Source organism: Vanacampus margaritifer, chromosome 1 (genome assembly GCF_051991255.1).
Source record: "Vanacampus margaritifer isolate UIUO_Vmar chromosome 1, RoL_Vmar_1.0, whole genome shotgun sequence".
NCBI classification, from domain to species: Eukaryota; Metazoa; Chordata; class Actinopteri; order Syngnathiformes; family Syngnathidae; genus Vanacampus; species Vanacampus margaritifer.
The window spans coordinates 21,791,950-21,809,512 of record NC_135432.1 but is presented as its reverse complement, the minus strand read 5'-3'; the positions used below and the strand labels follow the sequence as shown (position 1 = coordinate 21,809,512).

Genomic DNA, 17,563 nt, shown 5'->3' with positions numbered 1-17,563 from the left:
AGGGCTTAACCACTTACTAAATCCAAAAGGTCACATACTTTTTCCATTCTGGAGAGTGACATTTACGTTTATGCTTAATGATAACATGGAAGGAAAAAAAAGTCTATAATTGTGTGTGATGAGTTTAAATAAATAGCACATTGTTGTGACTTAGATGAGGATTAGATCACTTTATTGAGATAATTTTGTTGTGCAGAAATCCAAGTAATTATTTTGTCACCATTTTTTTCTTGAACCGTAGTACTCATTGCTTCCAATCTGTAAAACATGTGTACAATTCTCAACGTACTAGACTACAGACTGAAAACAATACTACTACACATGACAAAAGGAACCTCATTATTCGGAGAAGAAATACAATTAGGCCTTAATTGGCTTCATCTTAATGGAAGCTAACGAGTGCATTGTTCAACTGTTACTTGCTAGCGAGTGCATTGATAAACTGTTTTACTTGAGACAGTCTGACAAAATTTCAATATACTTTACCTTTAACTTGGGGCTTTCAAAGAATATTTCCCTCGTGATTCTGCCAACATTAGTAGCTGTGATGACAGTCTTGTAGACCTTGCCTATTTGTACGTCTTTGAATTCGACGAACGGCGGATCAACATTAATGCAGCGTTTGGCCATTATTAAGTCTCTTGGTATTTATAGATCTCCAAAGCACCCGATAAAAGTCATCCGTCTCTTTCCCCCTTTCTTTCTTTTTAGCTATTGCTATGGTAACATTAATTGCGTAAACGACCAAATAGTACACACGTTGATAAACATCTAAATGTTATTACGCAGCGATACGTATAGCGCGTGACGTTTAAGCTGTCTTTTAAATTGGAAAGGAATGTTTTCGAAACTGACTAGTCAAAGTGTAGATCCCGAGTCAAACATCTTGTTCCGAAAATTAAATAAGCATATGTCTCGCAGACCGACACTCATGTTCGAAGCCGACGTTACCTTGACAGAGGTAAGACGCTACGCGTGTTGCCATGGAAACGAGTCGACTCACTAAGCTTTTACAAACTTCAGCTTAAGTACAATAAATAAAACACGGTGTCTTGTTTCTCAATTCCAAAATGGAAGCAACAGGTGGTGAAATAGCGAATCTGCGCTAATGCATTTAAGTTTGTTATTTTGTATCAAAATTGAAGATAGCCAGGTGGGAAGTAAAGTACCTTAGTACTAGCATGCGTTACTGTACTTGCGTAAATGTCTGTTACTATGACATGGTCATAAATTATATACACATAATCGAAGGAAGTTAGTGGTGGGAAATAACCAAGTACAAATATTTGTTACTGTATTTAATTAAAAGCAGACAGTGGTGGTTGTTTCATGACTTTATACCCAAATTAAAGGTATCCAGTGTTGGGAAATAAGAACAAATACTTTCTTGCTGCACTTACATAAAAAAAGAAGGAAAAAACACGTTAGAAAAAGGAGATTATTTTACATTCATTGCTGGAGTAAAATATACTTAGCAGAGTGTTGTATCATGAAATCAAATTAGAACAAATACAAATTAAATACATCGATTTTTCTCAACAATGGAAATCAATTTGGCATCTCCCATATTTCATCATCATAAATATTGGTAGATTTACTTTCATAAGGTACCATTGAATCATGGCTATGGTGATCACTGGTGGCTGTTTTTTCTTCCTGATCCTCTGCAACCTGCTCTGCACTTGCAAGAGAATCCACAGGATAATTGTTGGATTTTTGCACGCTCCGATGACCACTTGGTAACGTAGATTCGACACCTGGACATGATAAACCAGAGCCTGCTTGGTCACATGTTGTTCCAGACTGGCTGTCTGTTGAACCAAGTAGAGTTTTGTCATCAGGTAGACCAGAGTCAGCTTGGTCAGCAAGTGGTTCCTGGTCCAGACTATTCTGTGTCAAGCAGTGAACAACTGTGATCTTGGTTGTCTCGTTAGCTGGACCGATCTCTGCGTTTTCCATTGCCGATGAAGTCCCACCCTCAATAAAACAACTCTTGCTACCATCAACAGAATCAGACAAAGTCCCGCTTTCAATCCTGACTTTGTGGTCTGAACTTCCAGGAGCTTGCGTCCGTTTGATCCCCAGTTGGGGTTGAGTTTTCTTCTCCAACCCAAAGAAGTCATTTCGGACGACATATCGAACACACTGCAGGAGAACGTTTCTCTCATGGCGGATATCGGAGGCAAGTAGCTGAACCAAAGAACAAACAAAAAAAACAGGCTCAGCATTTTCTCAAAAGTAAATATACGGAGTTTGATAATAAGCACGAGTATATTGTATGATACCGGATATTTTTAAAAGTCTGGGAAAAAAATGAGTGGCTGCTCCTCACCATCTCAAGTAGAGTGGGCCGCCGTTTCTGCGGCATGTCATGACATCTACGCCGACCTCGCCTTCTTCCTCTTCTCCCTCGTCCGCTTGGGTTGTTTGGCGCGTTCAAAGCAGACCAAGGACAAGACACTTTGGATGCTTGCGTGTCCTGTGTTGAGTTTTTGGTGTCCATGAAGGGTCTGTTCTGGACTAGCAAATCCTTGTTTTCTTGGACCAGTACTTTTGCTGTTTGTACGGTAGAGTCTGAAAACAGAGAGAAACGTTTAAAATCCTCACACTAAATATGAATATAAATATTATGACTTGCACATGAACAAGCAAGGGTGAAACAGTTAAACCTACCCTGTGCTTCATCAGTATCACTGTCGCTCATGGAGCCATAGCTGGCTACAAGAGACGCCATTGCGCTGCTCATCTGTTTCGGGACCACAACAAGGCCAGCGGTCCTGGAGTCAGCATCCGCGTCATCTTTGTCGGACTCTGATGGAAAGGGATGGGAAAAAGTCTTATGACCTAGGGCTGAAAGATTTAGAAAAATTAACTAATTATGATTTTTGTCCCCTCAAGATTGCAACTGCAATATGCGATTATTTTTTTTACAAGGTCCTTTTCCCATTTTTTGAAACAAACACCAGCAATAAATTAATCTGTATTACAATAAACAGTATGATATGGATCATACATAAATGTTTTGGTTTTATAGGTTATGTTTACACTACAATAAAGGGAAATGAAGCATGAAGAAATGAAAGACAAGTTTATTTATCTACAGTACATCAATTTGTTAACTTACTTAACACTTTGACTTGCAGTCTTTGAAGCGCCCACTTTGACAACTTCGCAAAATTATACCAAGGAGAAACCTAAATGTGATTCCAGCAATAAAGCAAAAAAAATTAATAAAAATTAAAAATCTTTTGCTTTTTTTATTTTATTTTTTTGGCACGTTACAGACCAAGTCAGTAACTGAATTACAAATAATTTGTTTGTGCATTTTTTTTTTTTATCATTGTCAATTCAAAAATCACATCCTGCTTTTGAATGTAGGGGTGGAAATTAAAACGTTTTTTGATCTGAGACATTAATTAATCCATAACACAATCAACATATTAATCGATTATTAACTCATTCACTGCCATTGACGGCTATAGAGTTTAACGGTTTATATTGTTTAGTTTAACATTTTTTTCCCACTTTTGTTAACAAGAGTATGAAAATTTAGGATTTTTTTTGTACATTTAGAACAGATATAAAATTTGTGATTAATGAGTTAACAAGTGAAGTCATGCAATTAATTACGAAAAAAACTAATCGCTTGATGCTCCTAATTCTTAATAATCTTTTCTTCTTTCTAAAGTAATTTTATTTTTTATAATCTTTTTTTTTTTAAAGAAAAGATTAAGAAATTAGGGGCGTCAGGCAATTATTTTTTAAAATCATAATTAATCACATGATTTTACCATCCATCCATCCATCCATTTTCTTGGCCGCTTTTCCTCACTAGGGTCGCGGGGGTGCTGGAGCCTATCCCAGCTGGCTTCGGGCAGTAGGCAGGGTACACCCTGAACTGGTTGATGATTTTACCAATTCTTCACAATTTTTTTTATAAATAAACCTATAAATCTAGGTTTTCATACTCTTGTTAAAAAAAGTGGGAAAATGTTAAACTAATAGAAATACAGTGATACCTCAGCTCACGAACTTAATTGGTTCCCAGAAAGTGTGTGAGGTGAAAAGTTCGTCTTCCAAACATTTATTTCCCATAGGAAACCATTAAAATGAGAATAATCCGTTCCCAGGTCCCCATAAAACATAATTTTCTACTAAATAAGCCTTAAAACTACACAAAATATACCTTATTTTATGTATAATAAATGTGCTATTGTATTGTAATTAAAGAAATACACTGTACTGTATAATAAAGTCCTTTTATTTGCCTTTGTGATGGTAGTTGATGGCTTGATGGAATGGAGTGGGAGGAGGGAGGGAGGGAGGGAGTTACTGTTTGGAAGGAGAGTCACCTTCCATAAGGACTGTAGGTAACTCAACCTCCGGTGTGGCTTCTCTTCTTTGCTTCTTAGGAGACTCTTTATCCTTTGTGCTGACTAAAAACCTCTTAATTGACACCTGTTGCTTTCTGAGTTGTAAGGTCTTACGAAACTGAGGCATCAGTTGCCGTGCTTTCTCGGCGATAATACCCTCACTCACACTGTCCCCTGGTAGCTGCTTTTCATTAATCCAAATCAACAGAAGTTTTTCAACCTCTTCTATTGCCTGAGACTGTTGCTTAGACAACACAGAAACACCCTTAGCCACACACGCACCCTTAATAGCTTCCTTGTTCTTAAGGATGGTAGCAATGGTAGACTTAGCGTACTGGTACTGGGACGCTAAGTCACACAAACGCACACTTCGTTCGTGTTTTTCGATGATCTCCTTCTTCTGCTCGACCGTAATTTTCTTTAAGGTCTTCTTAGGCTTAACACTAGCCTGTGGTTGGGTCTTTTTCAGTCCCATGATAGCAAAAGTACACTCCAAAATGCCTACCAAACACAAACCACGTCCGCACTCAAAGAAAGGGGGTGATGAACTGGGACGCCGTGAGCGTGCGTCAGCTTCTCGTGATTTCTTGTGTCGCGTGATTTGGTTCGTCCGCCGAAAACTAGTTCGTCAGCTGAGACTATATGCTCGCGAATTTAATGTTCGTGAGGCGAAAAGTTCGTGAGCTGAAGCGTTCGTCAGCCCGAGGTATCACTGTAGTTCAAATGAATGTTTTACGTCTATAGCCGTCAATGGCAGTGAATGAGTTAAAATAATTGTTAGTTCTATTACTTGTATAAAATACAGTAAATAACCTACTGACCGACCAAAATAAAGCAGTTTGGTGTTTTCCCCCTAAATCGCATTCTACTACACTGTGATATTGATTTGAATTTGATTAATTGCTCAGACCTACACACAGGGCCAGTTTGAGACATCGTGTAGCATTCCTGCACTCTCTCACCGATGTCACTTTTGACCAACACTCCCAGTGGGTCACCATTCTGGCCAGGCTGGATGAGGGGTGGCGGTCTCTCAGCTGCAGCGCCGGCGTCGGATGGATGCAAATTTTGGTGACGTTGCCCCTGGAACCTCCGATGACCTCTCCCACGCCTTGTGCCACGTCCTCTGCCTCTCATGCGTCTATACAACACAGCATAAAAGATGGTCAAATCCTGAAAATAGTTTGACTTGGGCAGCAATTCCATGAAGCCTTGCTGACAATAATGGCCCGTTCTCACTCAGCCAAGGCCAAACAAAGTTTGAACATTTTTTTGAAGTTTTAGAGTCAACTACCCAAACTGAGCCGTCTCCAGAACAGCTCCCGTCTTTTCCCGTTCCTGCATCAGCTTTCTCTTTTTCTCAATATTCTGTAAAGTTGGATAGTTCCTGCAAAGAAGAGTCAAAGTTCCCGTCATTAACTACCAGCTCAAGATTTGACCGCATCTATTTGTGAATACACACTTGCGCCTGTCCTCTCTCCATTTTGCAATCTCTTCTGCAGTGTCCAGCTTTATTCTTTTCATTCCGGGTGCATGCGTCTGCAAAATTGCAAGCTATATTATTAGCAAAGGGCACAACATAATGCTGCATTCACACCAAAACCGGAGGGAGGCGTTTCGGCGCCGGGTTTGCATTGTAGTCAATGTACTTTACGCGGACCGGAACCAAAGTGCGTGGGGCAGTGCGGAGGATGCGATTAGCGCGCTAGGAAGCGGTGCGGCAAAATCCACACATTCTTGACGAAAATCCGCACACTCGCCAAAGTTGAAAAATGTGAACTTTTTTTGTATTTTGCCTCACGGTAGCAAATCGGCTTCAACTACCAGCTACGTCACACACAGCACCCTGTCTGCTGTCACCCCCGGCGCAACAACACGGCCAACGGGGACAGAATGGTGGGCAAGTAGCATACAAGTGCTGGTAAGTGAATTTACCTGCTGTTGAACTGTTTCGAGGTAGCAGCAGTGTTTATCATCCATGCCAAAGTTATTTAGCGCAACTGCCGGTCGCCCGATTGCCACTAAAAAAGCGGAAGTGCTATTACGTACCTCAAAAACCTCTCGCTGCTGGAGAAAATAGTGCCCAGGAAAGAAGTGGAAGTAGTCGACAGTGCTCTCTTTTTGTTGACTCGTAAAGTGCTCGACAGTCGTTCACCAAGGGACACGCCTCCTCCTCTCCGTTGTGCGCGAATGCATGAATGAGCGGCAATCGTTCCAAAAAACACTAGCAAAGGAAGCGTTCCAAATCGCCTTTTGGGTTTTGGTGTGAATGTACCATAACAGAGGTAAAAGTATTCTGGTCTTTTCTTACATTTTTCCAATGAATGTTGACTATTTTTTCATGTGCCGTGAAACTGCAGTCCGGGACGGAACACTAAAAGGTAGGAGACTTGGTATTAAAAGCAAGCATTCTGCTGGCGTGAAGCAGGCAAAATCTGGGAGTGAAATACAAAAAATTACCTTGACATGTTGAGCAACATGCTCGTCATACTTCTCTTGGTTTTTGAATCCACGGTCACATGTGTCACAAAAATACTTAAACTCAGGCTCCATTTTGATTTGACGCTAAAAGATAAAAAGGGAGGTATTTCATATTCGCATATCAAGACAACAACCCAGTGGCATAAAGGATTTAAAACAATACAATCACACTGACCTTTTTCCCACGGTTGCCTGCAGGTTTACTCCCATTTTGTTGTCCAGTGTGATACCATTCACGACCTGAATCAATTTAAGAGAATTACTCAGTTATCATGAAAATGTAGAGGAATAATTAAATTCTGAGGTCTTATTATGAGTGACTAAACATTTGCACACATTCCAGTACAATGATTAGGTATCTGAAATGATTTTCATTCATTTTTTATTGGATGTACTGTACTTGATTTTGGCATGCTCCACATACTGATCTGCTAATTGCAGTATATTGAATAAGTGTTTAAAAGATACTACATTTACACGTGTTTTGTAATTTTCCTCATATGCGTAGTTAGATATTGTAAAGCTTAAACAGATCATGACATATTTGCTAAAAATGTCCATCCTGTCATGGTCCACTGTGTCCACAAGCTCACGTATTTTGCTGTTCTGCATGTACGTTGACTGCTTGGGGTGTGTAAGGATCTCGAGTTGACCAATGTTAATTTTAAAGCACATATTATCTATTTAATGAATGACATTCCATGGAAAACGCATGAAAATGGACAGGCTCAAATACACCACATGAAGATCACGCAGTCATTTGCACGTTTATTTCATTTGAAGAACACGCTCATAACGTTGGCGCTCACCCGCCTCACCGTGTGAATTCTGAGATCCATGGTTTTGTGACGGGACAGCAGCTCCTGACGCTGGTCGGTGGTTCCAGTTCGTTTGGCTGCCGTAGGCCCAGGTGGGCTCGGGTTCGCAGGGTGACTCAAGCCAAGTCCACATGCTGGGGTGGAAGTTGCTTTTTGAGGCGGGCGGCTGAGGCTGTGGCAGTTGGATGGTGTTCGGAGGAGGACAGTCGAAGTTAGGTGGAGGATAGGAGCCAAGTTTATCCATACTGCACACAAAAGTCACAGTCTCGCTATTACAATAAAAATAAATGTAACAATCCGCGTCTAGCAGATTTCACATGTGCTTGTTTTTGCTCCAATCTTCTTCTCTTGGTGTGTGACGGTTGGCGATTACAAGTGTGATGCGCTACTACCACCTACTGGTACGTTTATTTATGTACATGTATTTATTTTACCAGATCTGTTACCTTTAGATTTAGAAACCTAAAATACAGTCTTTGAAAACATTGACTACAGCATTTTGCAATATAGTGTTTCTTCAATATAATGTGATTGTAAGCTAAATATTATTTACTTTCTTTTTTTATTGCAATATGCATATACTTACCGAAGATGCTAAATAAAAAGGACCGTGAAAGATTGATTGATTGATTGGTTGATTGGAGAAAGATTGGTGATGAGAATGAGTCACGACCAATTTTAAGAAAAACGAGACAGAATGTGTTGTGGTTGTTGCTGTTGTTGGGCTCTTGAGCACGAGCATCCTGTCATGACTTTAATGCGCATGAGAGAAAGTTGCGGTGCTCAAAAATGTAGACGTTATTATTATTCAATTGTGCAAAGTACCACCAGAGATAAGTGGCTCACTCATCTTATTCACGAATAACTGTTCATGTTCTGAATGCTTTAATTAATTAATTCAATTGACTGGAAACTCTTTTTGTGGAATATTTGATGCAGCCGAGACACACACAGGCTGTCACTGACATCCTGTCAGTAGGAGAGTTACAGAAAGACTCATGAAACGCACCCACTGTCAATCTCTTCTCAATCTCAAACATCATTCACACAAAAGACAGCAACATATGTTGACAGTCAGTGAATAATGGATCCCAAATACAAACAAATAGCAACAGCCACGCTACATCTGACGTTTTACGGCAAATCGTTCAGTTACATTCATGTCCTGCAGAGGGCAGTAACATAATGAATTTCATCCACGCGTGCAGTTTTTTGTGCCCAAAGAAGTAGTTGCGAATCGTGGCGTGCATTTCACAGTCACAGAACGTTGGCGTGGAACTCAATTAAACTTGGATGAACATCGCTTCGAGAGAACACAGGCTTTTTTAAAAACAAGGAGCATCCCACGCCTGCTGCGAAAATGCTCGTCTTGTTCGAGACCGCTGCAGGCTATGCCGTTTTTAAAGTACGTAATCAAACTCCTCTGTTTTAAGGCGTGTGGCAACGTGGGTTAGCTTATGTTAGCATTTTCGCTAGTTGCTAAGATCATTTGTAGCTTCGGTGGGGCTTCGTTTTTTTTAAATACATATATATGAACGGTTTTATCTGATATTCAGCACAATGTAGGATAATGCGTAACTGTAATCCACTTTATGGATTACAATGTGTGACGTTTGACTTGTTAAAGTTAGTAAAGGCTGTCAGCAGGCCAAGCAACCACGTGTGTGCGCACTCACGTGGCCCAACTGGATCATTTCTTACCATTACCGTGGTTTTGGTTCCGTCGTTAATTTCATGTATGTTAGTTTTCCTGTAGACGTGTAGCTTTTCTCGTGTTTTTGTAGTAAAAGCTTGTTATAGTGCTAACAAACATAATGGTAACCTGAGCTGTGCATAATGAGTCTTAACAAGTATATATATTTTTAGGTTCTTGATGAATCCAAACTGCAGCAGGTCGACAGTTTGTACAAGGAGTTTGAGACTCCCGAAAAGGCAAATAAAATGTAAGTGAATATGCCGCATGGGAAAGTAGTGGCAGTCAAATGCAGTGTTTCCCAACCATTATTGAACCAAGGAGCATGTTTTACATTACAAAAAACGCGCACCACCAAACAAAAATGACACAAGAAGTATTCGAGTGTTGGCTCACTTCTCTTAAGTCATGTCATTTATAATAAGCCTTTCACTGTACTTATGGCTTTGTTGTAAATTGTACTTTAATGCCGTGTAATGGAAGATAATTTAATTTCTCTCCATCTCGCAAAAATACATTTGTATTCACTAATTGTAGGACCAATTAATTGAATTTGTATAATTTCCCACAGCATATCGATCATCTCTGATGGCACAAATATGCTGCTGTACAGTGGTTGGGAATCACTGGGCTGATAAAATACAACGTATCTTACAAAACTCTTTATCAATCCAAAGTTATTGTTTTTCATGGTGATGGTGAACGTCTCGTTAATAGCCAATTATTGTTTTTCAGTGTGAAACTAAAGCACTTTGAAAAGTTCCAGGACACAACTGAGGCCTTGGCAGGTAAGTGACACACACCCTGTTATCCAGAGCCTAAACATGTCACATATATGGTCTGTGATGCATGTTATTGTTTCTGAGTTAATGGTGAAGTATGTCTTACTCGTCACTACCCCTAAGGCTACAAACTGCACATTTTTTCATGTGATGAGTAAAGATAGACAGTTGGCGATAAAACTCTATATTTTCCAAAAACATGTACATCCTTTCATTAATGCAGTTTTGTTTACTTACTCTACTCAGCTGCCACTGCCCTTGTCGAGGGTAAAATGGGTAAAAGTTTGAAGAAGGTGTTGAAGAAGGTGGTTGCCAAGGAGGCTCATGAGCAGCTGGCCATCAGTGATGCGAAACTGGGTAGTATCATCAAAGTAAGTGATTCTACTACTGTATGGATACTTTTTCTTAATTGGAATATTGTTGGTAAAAATCACATTTCCCTTGTTCTTAGGAAAAGCTGGATCTTAGTTGTATCCACAGTCCTGCTGTTGCAGAACTCATGAGGTGCATCAGGAGCCAGATGGAGGGCCTCATCTCAGGACTTCCACCCAGAGAGTTGAGCGCCATGTCCCTAGGCTTGGCTCACAGGTAGGCGTTGATGCACTTTTTGTGTCATCTTGTCAACCGCTGTCTATGATTACACCATGCTGTCTGAAACATCCTGTCGATTTTCCTCAGCATTCGTCACTACCACTGAGGGCGGCGCTTTCTCTCATGGGAAAGCCAAAAGTTATGTTTTGGCATACGTTGGTTTCATCACCCTCTTTTTTTCTGTTTCTCCCCAGTCTATCCCGCTACAAGCTGAAGTTCAGCCCTGACAAGGTGGACACCATGATCGTGCAGGCTATATGTAAGTTTGATGGAGTTATTCAAGTCGGTTCTTGCCACAGAAGAGTGAGGAGCAGCTGATTTATTTCTAGTGCTTGGTCTCACTGAAGTTGGAGGTTTCAGCGTAACCAACAAAAAGTGTGCTATGATTGGACCCCGCGAAATGCTCAGATGATTGGTCTAATTTGCAATGAATGTCGCCAATTCCAGCAGGTTCTGCCATGTATTTAAAATGTGTTTTGATACATTGAAAGTGAGTAGGAAGGGTCAAACTATTAAAATGTTTCTTTAATATGGTCACTCCATATAACAGATTGTCACTTGGCACAGGAAAAGTGAAGAACGACGCTTTACTGTTAGAAGCAAAACCCAAATAAGTACACATATCTGCCTCTGAACAAAATGGTTGATGAGCATTTATTCTAAAACTTGCCTCTCTAAACAGGAGGGGAGTTTGAGGCATGACCTATCAATGTCCTCACATCCCTTCCCCTCAAAATAGTTTCATTTCATGGGATTAGTGTAGTGATGGGACGATGATACCTCAAGGAGTGTATTGACACATTACACAAACTGTATTGACACTGTGTTGGTCACTCAATAGTGACCTCTGCTGTAGATCTAAAATCATTGCAGATAAACAAAATGAAAATAAGATGCTAAAACGTGCATGCTGTAAACCTTAATATTAGCTTATGAATTTATATTTATAAAATAAATTTAATAAATTTTATTTATTCACTTGCTAGTCTTTTACTTAAAATATGATCCCATCTTTGTATAATTTCAGTTGGTCCATTTGCTTGCTGAGTTAAGTTGTTTATTAGATGCTCATATGAGTTGGCTTGTAAAATATAGCAAATTTGTATGTAATAAAATAATATTAATATAAATAAAATAAATAATAAACGTTCAAGTGTTTAACTTCTTTATGGGATTTTGTTAAAAGTTTTAAACCTTATGTAATAACACACTAAAAACTGATTCTGTCATACATTTTTATTGAAAAACAAAAGTTTTTGAAGTGTGATTGCTCCAAGGCGATGTCTCCTCTTGGACAGCAGTTCCCCTGCCTTAGAACACTCGTTCACAGGGAACAGAGGAAGCTGGCGTGCATAAATATTTAAGTGCCAGTTGATAAAGGTGTGGATACTTTCTTTGATCAAAATGATTCCAGACTTGTGAAAATTTTCTAGAACGATCCATGAGTGGAAGCAAACAAAAATCCAACAGGCGCAGGTACAGGTAAATTTACAGCAACAGCAAACAGTTTAATCTCCATCCAACAAACACGCAACATGTTGATACAGTTTGTCTACCTATAAATATAATTTGGCACGGCACATCCAAACGACACACTTCCTGTTTCGGTCACGTGATTTTTTTATTAAAGCGATACACGCGCCGATACGGGGTTTCACACTTGCGCACTCGGCACAGTGCTGGCGCGCCAGTGTTGTTCGTCCCATCACTAATTAGTAGTACTCTACTAACTAGCTATTTTGTCACCAGGCGAGTGAACCGACTGGTCGGTATGCAGGACGGTTGCTCAACAGCCATGCCAAGCAACACTAACTAACAAAACTATTGTGACCAGCCCCACGGGACACTCCCAAGTCATAAATAAGGAGACTCCACACCTCAAATTTAGACCCGATAAAAGCCTTTGGAATTAAAGGTGAATCATCTTCAACAAACAAAACTTTACTCAAGTTTAGTGGATTACTATGATGACTTTGACTCTGCATAGACACATCCCGAACACCTTTTTCTAAATGCTGCTGTAAGGCAAATACTTGTCAATGCATGCCCAGAATTGAGCCTTCTTGTGATGTCATGTTTTGTGTGACTTGAGTACTCCATTCTGCAGGTTTGGCTATTTTAGGCAAATTCCAAATCGTACTATCTAAGAGCGCTTGACTTTTGAGGTTCAATTTATTTATTAATTTTTTAAAGTTCAGAACATCAATGTACTGTTGCGGGAAAATACCTCATATTGGTTTCCGGGCTCTCCGCAGCTCTGTTGGACGACCTGGACAAGGAGCTCAACAATTACATCATGCGCTGCAGAGAGTGGTACGGCTGGCACTTCCCCGAGCTGGGCAAGGTCATCACCGACAACTTGGCCTACTGCAAGACGGTCTCCAAAATTGGCGACCGCACCAATGTGGCCGGCAGCGACCTATCTGACCTGATCCCTGAGGAAATTGAGGCCGAGGTGAAGCTGGCAGCCGAGATCTCCATGGGAACCGAAGTGTCTGAGCAGGACATCAGTAACATCCGGCACCTGTGCGAACAGGTGTGTGTTTCACGACAATATTTGGATCGTTAGAAGGATTTTGGTGGCTTTGGTGATGATAACGACAAATGTCTTCCCCCAGAAATAATGATGTGGGTTTTTCAGTCACTACCTCATCTGAACGGTCACTCAACTCTGTTATCGAAAGGCACTTCGTGTTTCTTCGCCTGAAAGAAAATGTCTCCCTTTTTGTGCAGGTGATAGAAATTTCGGACTACCGCACTCAGCTATACGACTACCTGAAGAATCGGATGATGGCGATCGCCCCCAACCTGACAGTAATTGTGGGCGACTTAGTCGGCGCCCGTCTCATTTCGCACGCCGGTGAGTCATGTTGGAATTTCAACACTAACGCAAGCTCGAGCACTGATGATCACGACGCTACGTCAGTTTGAACTGAAATGTTTCTGATGTTTTTAAGTCACTACCTCTTCTGAGTTTTGAAATTGGCCTGCTTGAGAAGTTTGGCACAAAAGCCCAACAGCTCACCTGCATACTCGTTTTGCGTCCCAGGTTCGCTATTGAATCTGGCAAAGCAGCCAGCCTCCACAGTTCAGATTCTCGGGGCAGAAAAGGCACTATTCCGAGCGCTCAAGACCCGCAAAGATACTCCCAAGTACGGTCTAATCTACCATGCATCTCTTGTGGGCCAGACCAGTGCCAAGAACAAGGGCAAGGTACATTCACAGTAAAGTACGGTACCTGAAGCATTAAACTGTAAAGTGTTAAATCAAATGTGAATTTCGTCTAGATCTCCAGAATGTTAGCAGCCAAAGCATCCCTTGCCGTCCGCTACGATGCCCTCGGGGAGGACACGAATGCAGAAATGGGTGTGCAGAACCGGGCTAAACTGGAGGCCCGGTTACGACAATTAGAGGAGAAAGGAGTAAGTTGAAACATCTGGCATTTTACTGTATATATTTATTTAAATGATGTATGTGCTTTCGCATTGCATGCCATATTTTTAAACTACTGTATTTGACTGCATTTGATGTCGTCCGTTTTAAATATTGGTAATCCAGTGGCACTACCATGTGTGCGTGCATGTCTCTGCTCTTCTCCATTACGCTCCCAATTAGTCGCATGCGTAATCAAGTACTACAAACTGGGAACAAAATAATTCACACTCGACTTATTTTTTAAGGCGAGTGTAAAAAAAAAAAAAAGTCACAACCTGTCAGTCATCTGGGTTTTTTCTATGCATACCTGTGATTTCCTACTGTGTGCCTGTTCATTAAACGCACTTCTTCTGCTTCTCCGCGAAAAACATTTGCTCTTGTTACAAAACGTCAAGTCGGTTGGCTTGCCGTGGCTGTCGGCCATGTAAGAAAAAAGTTCCATTGCGCGTCATGCTTCTCAACGCTGAGTGCACAGCCAGCAAGCGCTTCAGTGTTCAGTGAGTTGAAGCCATCTTCCTGAGCCCTCTCGCAGACAAGCTGAAAGAGGCTTAAGGCGTTTTTCTGCATATCAGTAGAAAGGCGGTCATGCGTGTATGTGTACCCGCCTTTAAAACAGAGTTGGTGGGCTGTCTCGTATTTATTTTTATTTTTATTTATTTAAGTACCGGTGCTTTAAAAAAAAAAAAAAAAGATTCCGAGCCGTTTTTGACACCAAAACATCCAGGTGCGGTACTGGTACCAGTAGCCCGTACAACACTAGTGGGGAAATTAACGAAAAAGAAGATGCTATGGACGAGGCACAGGCGCCGTTAAGTCAAAACGACGTAGGTCATGTGCGACGTAGCTCGAGGTCTCCCTGTAGTTTAGATCGGGATGAAGCAGACTTAACTACTGAGTTAATTGTGAATCTGTGACTACACAGGTGCTAAATGTTTACTCCTGGGCTCATAATTTGGTTATTTGTCATATATACGGTGAGTACATTTTAACGGCGCTAAATCTTTTTCAGATTCGAAGAATCAGTGGAACAGGAAAAGCGTTAGCCAAGGCAGACAAATATACACACAAGAGGTAAATCCTGTAGTCATCAACAACACTTTTTTCTCCCTTCTTCATCAAATATGATCATAACAACCAATGTACATCTCTGATACCCCCCCGAAACCTCACAGTGAAGTGAAAGTCTATGACCCGTCCGGGGATTCTTTGATCCCATCCACTTCAAAAAAGAGGAAGTTCGAAGAGATAGAGGTGAAGGAAGAAGAGGAACCGTCAACGTCTGAGGTGAAAGCCAAAAAGGCCAAAAAGGCAAAACTAGCAGCAACAGAAGGTGGGTAGATTTAAGAGCCAAATGCATTGTAAGTGAATGGCTGTTTTATTTTATTTTTTAATGTGAATTTCACTTACATGGCAGAGGTAGAAGATGAATCGTCCACGGCTGCCACTGAAGAGCCCCCCAAGAAAAAGAAGAAAAAGAAGAAAGATCGTGTCGAGGAGCCAAAAGTGGAGGAAGAGAGTATTCCGGTGACACAGGTACGACTTGTCTTCAGCACTGCTTTTTAACTTTTTGACTGGATAGTGTTCATTAATACCAACTGTTCATCTCTAGCCAACAGAGAAAAAGAAAAAGAAGAAAAAGGTCAAGGAGGAGGAAGACTGAAAAGGACATGATGTATATTTTTTGTTTTTATTTTCTTTCCATCACATGGTTTTCTTTTTCTTTTAAGCGGTCAAAACTCTGTTTCGTCCCTGATGATAACATTGTAACCATTGTCACTTATTACTGCAATTGGTTTGTCTCACGGGTTTGCCCAGACTGAAAAAGTAAAATGAAAATCTTATTTTTAATGACCTTGATGTAAGATTTTATTTTATTTTGTATTTGAACATCTGTATCAAATGCAAATCTATTAGGTGCAGACCGACAACTATGAAGACCGCAAACGCAATAAATGTTGCAATAAGGCAGAGTTTTCTCCTGTTTAGTGCAATACATGGAAAGGATTGCTGATAGCAATGATACGCTATTGGACACAAGGATATTGCTACTTTTCTCATCCAATCTTATACATTTTACATTACTGTGTGAGGCAACCACTTTCTTGCTATTTTTGTAAGTGACAAATGAAGTACAATGATTGTAATTTGTACATCTATGGCTAAATAGGACAGTAACTGTTTGCAATTGCCAATTCGGTTAAAAAAAAAAACTCAGTGACTTCTGACTTGTTGCCATGCTTTTGGTCAAGTGGTAATGCGGGTGGGACAATTTCATTCTAGCTTCAGCTGTACAGTATTATGCTGCTGTAGTCCTGATGGAAGATGAACTTCTGCCACAGTCTTTTGTGGACTTCTACATGTTGTCCAAGATTGTCCTGTAATTAGCTCAGTTCAAGCTTTCCTCTCCCTACTGAAGCAAAGTAAAGTAATCCTCACATGATGATTCTGAGTGGTGATGGGGTTGAGGGGTAATGCGCAATATTAACTGTCGCAAACTTTCTTGCCAGCTAAAAACATCAAATGTGGATGTGGTCTCCTGACCATAGCACCCCCCACACACACACACAAACACATGCACACACACTTTTGCCATGTCACGACGTGGCTTTTGGTAAAAAAAAATAAATAAATCAAACAGGACACCCTAACTGTGGCCTTCTTTATATCAGTTAGCAGATATATTTTATTCCCACTTAAGTGTGCACTGTACCTCATTGGATTGGCCCATCACATAACCAAATGAATAAAATGCGTAGTCTGTAGTTGTAACATGACAATGTGGAAAAGTTTAAGGAGTCTTAACTGTTGGCAGCTACTGTGTCTCCATATACAAATGTGTGATACTGTGTATATGGTATTCATTATATTTTCAAAACTATTAATCCAATTGGATTATTCTGGGGGAAATATTTACCCAGACCTGCAATTTTTAAATGACTAATTTTTTTGATCTGAGCATAAACATGTTGAATTAACTGATTAATCATTGAAAAACTGTTATACATTTTTGGTCATGTTTTGGCTATCACTGAAAATAAATAAATATATTATACACTATATGAAAATTACGGTTTCTCCTAAGATCTATATATATATATTTTTTTAATATAAAGCTAATTACCTGGAGTTTTATTGTATTAAGGTTTATTTCTATTTATTTACATTTAAATGGCTGCCCTGAAATAGAAAATCTGACTAATTTTAAGGGACAAAAAAAGTTAAGTCTTTCACCGACCGACACTTTAGTTCAGTGGTGTCCAAACTCGGCCCTCGAAGGCCGAAGTCCTGCAGGTTTTGGATGTTTACCTAAATTTTCCCAACACACCTGAACCTCATCAGCAAGCTCTGCATAAGCTTGGTAACGATTATGGTACGTTCCTGAATAACTCC

The 17,563-nt window shown here is 40.3% G+C and overlaps 3 protein-coding genes and 1 non-coding gene across 6 annotated transcripts in view; 2 read left to right on the top strand and 2 right to left on the bottom strand.

The window, feature by feature from the left end:
- The window catches only part of LOC144034764 (cilia- and flagella-associated protein 47-like), a 42,840-nt gene extending 41,900 nt beyond the window's left edge, over positions 1 to 940 (bottom strand). For both annotated transcript variants that reach the window (XM_077543798.1, XM_077543807.1), the window contains exon 1: positions 487 to 940. In XM_077543798.1, the coding sequence (XP_077399924.1) occupies positions 487 to 630 (144 nt within the window). In that variant the 5' untranslated portion in view covers positions 631 to 940. The remainder of the gene's footprint in view (positions 1 to 486) is intronic.
- A 379-nt stretch (positions 941 to 1,319) lies between these two features.
- On the bottom strand, positions 1,320 to 8,053 carry nufip1 (nuclear FMR1 interacting protein 1). 2 transcript variants are annotated; one of them, XM_077573763.1, is made up of 10 exons: positions 7,664 to 8,053; positions 7,030 to 7,094; positions 6,834 to 6,938; positions 6,685 to 6,747; positions 5,836 to 5,912; positions 5,668 to 5,760; positions 5,336 to 5,514; positions 2,674 to 2,811; positions 2,333 to 2,574; positions 1,320 to 2,190 (listed from the first exon to the last, which is right to left on the bottom strand). In XM_077573763.1, exons 1-10 carry the CDS (start codon positions 7,914 to 7,916, stop codon positions 1,549 to 1,551), a joined length of 1,857 nt encoding a protein of 618 aa, XP_077429889.1. In that variant the 5' UTR covers positions 7,917 to 8,053; the 3' UTR covers positions 1,320 to 1,548. The 2 variants fall into 2 exon arrangements, with proteins under 2 accessions (XP_077429889.1, XP_077429897.1); XM_077573771.1 differs by having other exon boundaries at positions 7,673 to 8,053.
- An 828-nt stretch (positions 8,054 to 8,881) lies between these two features.
- nop58 (NOP58 ribonucleoprotein homolog (yeast)) lies at positions 8,882 to 16,613 on the top strand. Its single transcript, XM_077542891.1, has 14 exons — positions 8,882 to 9,077; positions 9,539 to 9,615; positions 10,101 to 10,153; positions 10,394 to 10,518; positions 10,599 to 10,735; positions 10,933 to 10,997; positions 12,994 to 13,274; positions 13,472 to 13,598; positions 13,788 to 13,951; positions 14,026 to 14,160; positions 15,183 to 15,244; positions 15,346 to 15,503; positions 15,588 to 15,706; positions 15,783 to 16,613. The coding sequence occupies exons 1-14, from the start codon at positions 9,033 to 9,035 to the stop codon at positions 15,831 to 15,833; spliced, it is 1,599 nt and encodes a 532-aa protein (XP_077399017.1). The 5' UTR covers positions 8,882 to 9,032; the 3' UTR covers positions 15,834 to 16,613.
- On the top strand, positions 13,319 to 13,402 carry LOC144042014 (small nucleolar RNA SNORD11B). Its single transcript, XR_013290503.1, has one exon. It is a non-coding gene; the product is annotated as a small nucleolar RNA SNORD11B (small nucleolar RNA).
- Positions 16,614 to 17,563: the final 950 nt, after the last annotated feature.

Bases quoted from the DNA above. Each gene is read 5' to 3' on its own strand.
- nufip1 (XM_077573763.1), bottom strand. From the start codon at position 7,916: ATGGATAAACTTGGCTCCTATCCTCCACCTAACTTCGACTGTCCTCCT. The intron at 5,913-6,684 runs GTAAGAAAAGAC...GCAATTTTGCAG, and splicing joins TCAACATTCATTGGAAAAAT to ACGCATGCACCCGGAATGAA. The intron at 2,191-2,332 runs GTGAGGAGCAGC...TCTTTGGTTCAG, and splicing joins GGCCCACTCTACTTGAGATG to CTACTTGCCTCCGATATCCG.
- nop58 (XM_077542891.1), top strand. From the start codon at position 9,033: ATGCTCGTCTTGTTCGAGACCGCTGCAGGCTATGCCGTTTTTAAA. The intron at 10,998-12,993 runs GTAAGTTTGATG...GGCTCTCCGCAG, and splicing joins CATGATCGTGCAGGCTATAT to CTCTGTTGGACGACCTGGAC. The intron at 14,161-15,182 runs GTAAGTTGAAAC...AATCTTTTTCAG, and splicing joins GACAATTAGAGGAGAAAGGA to ATTCGAAGAATCAGTGGAAC.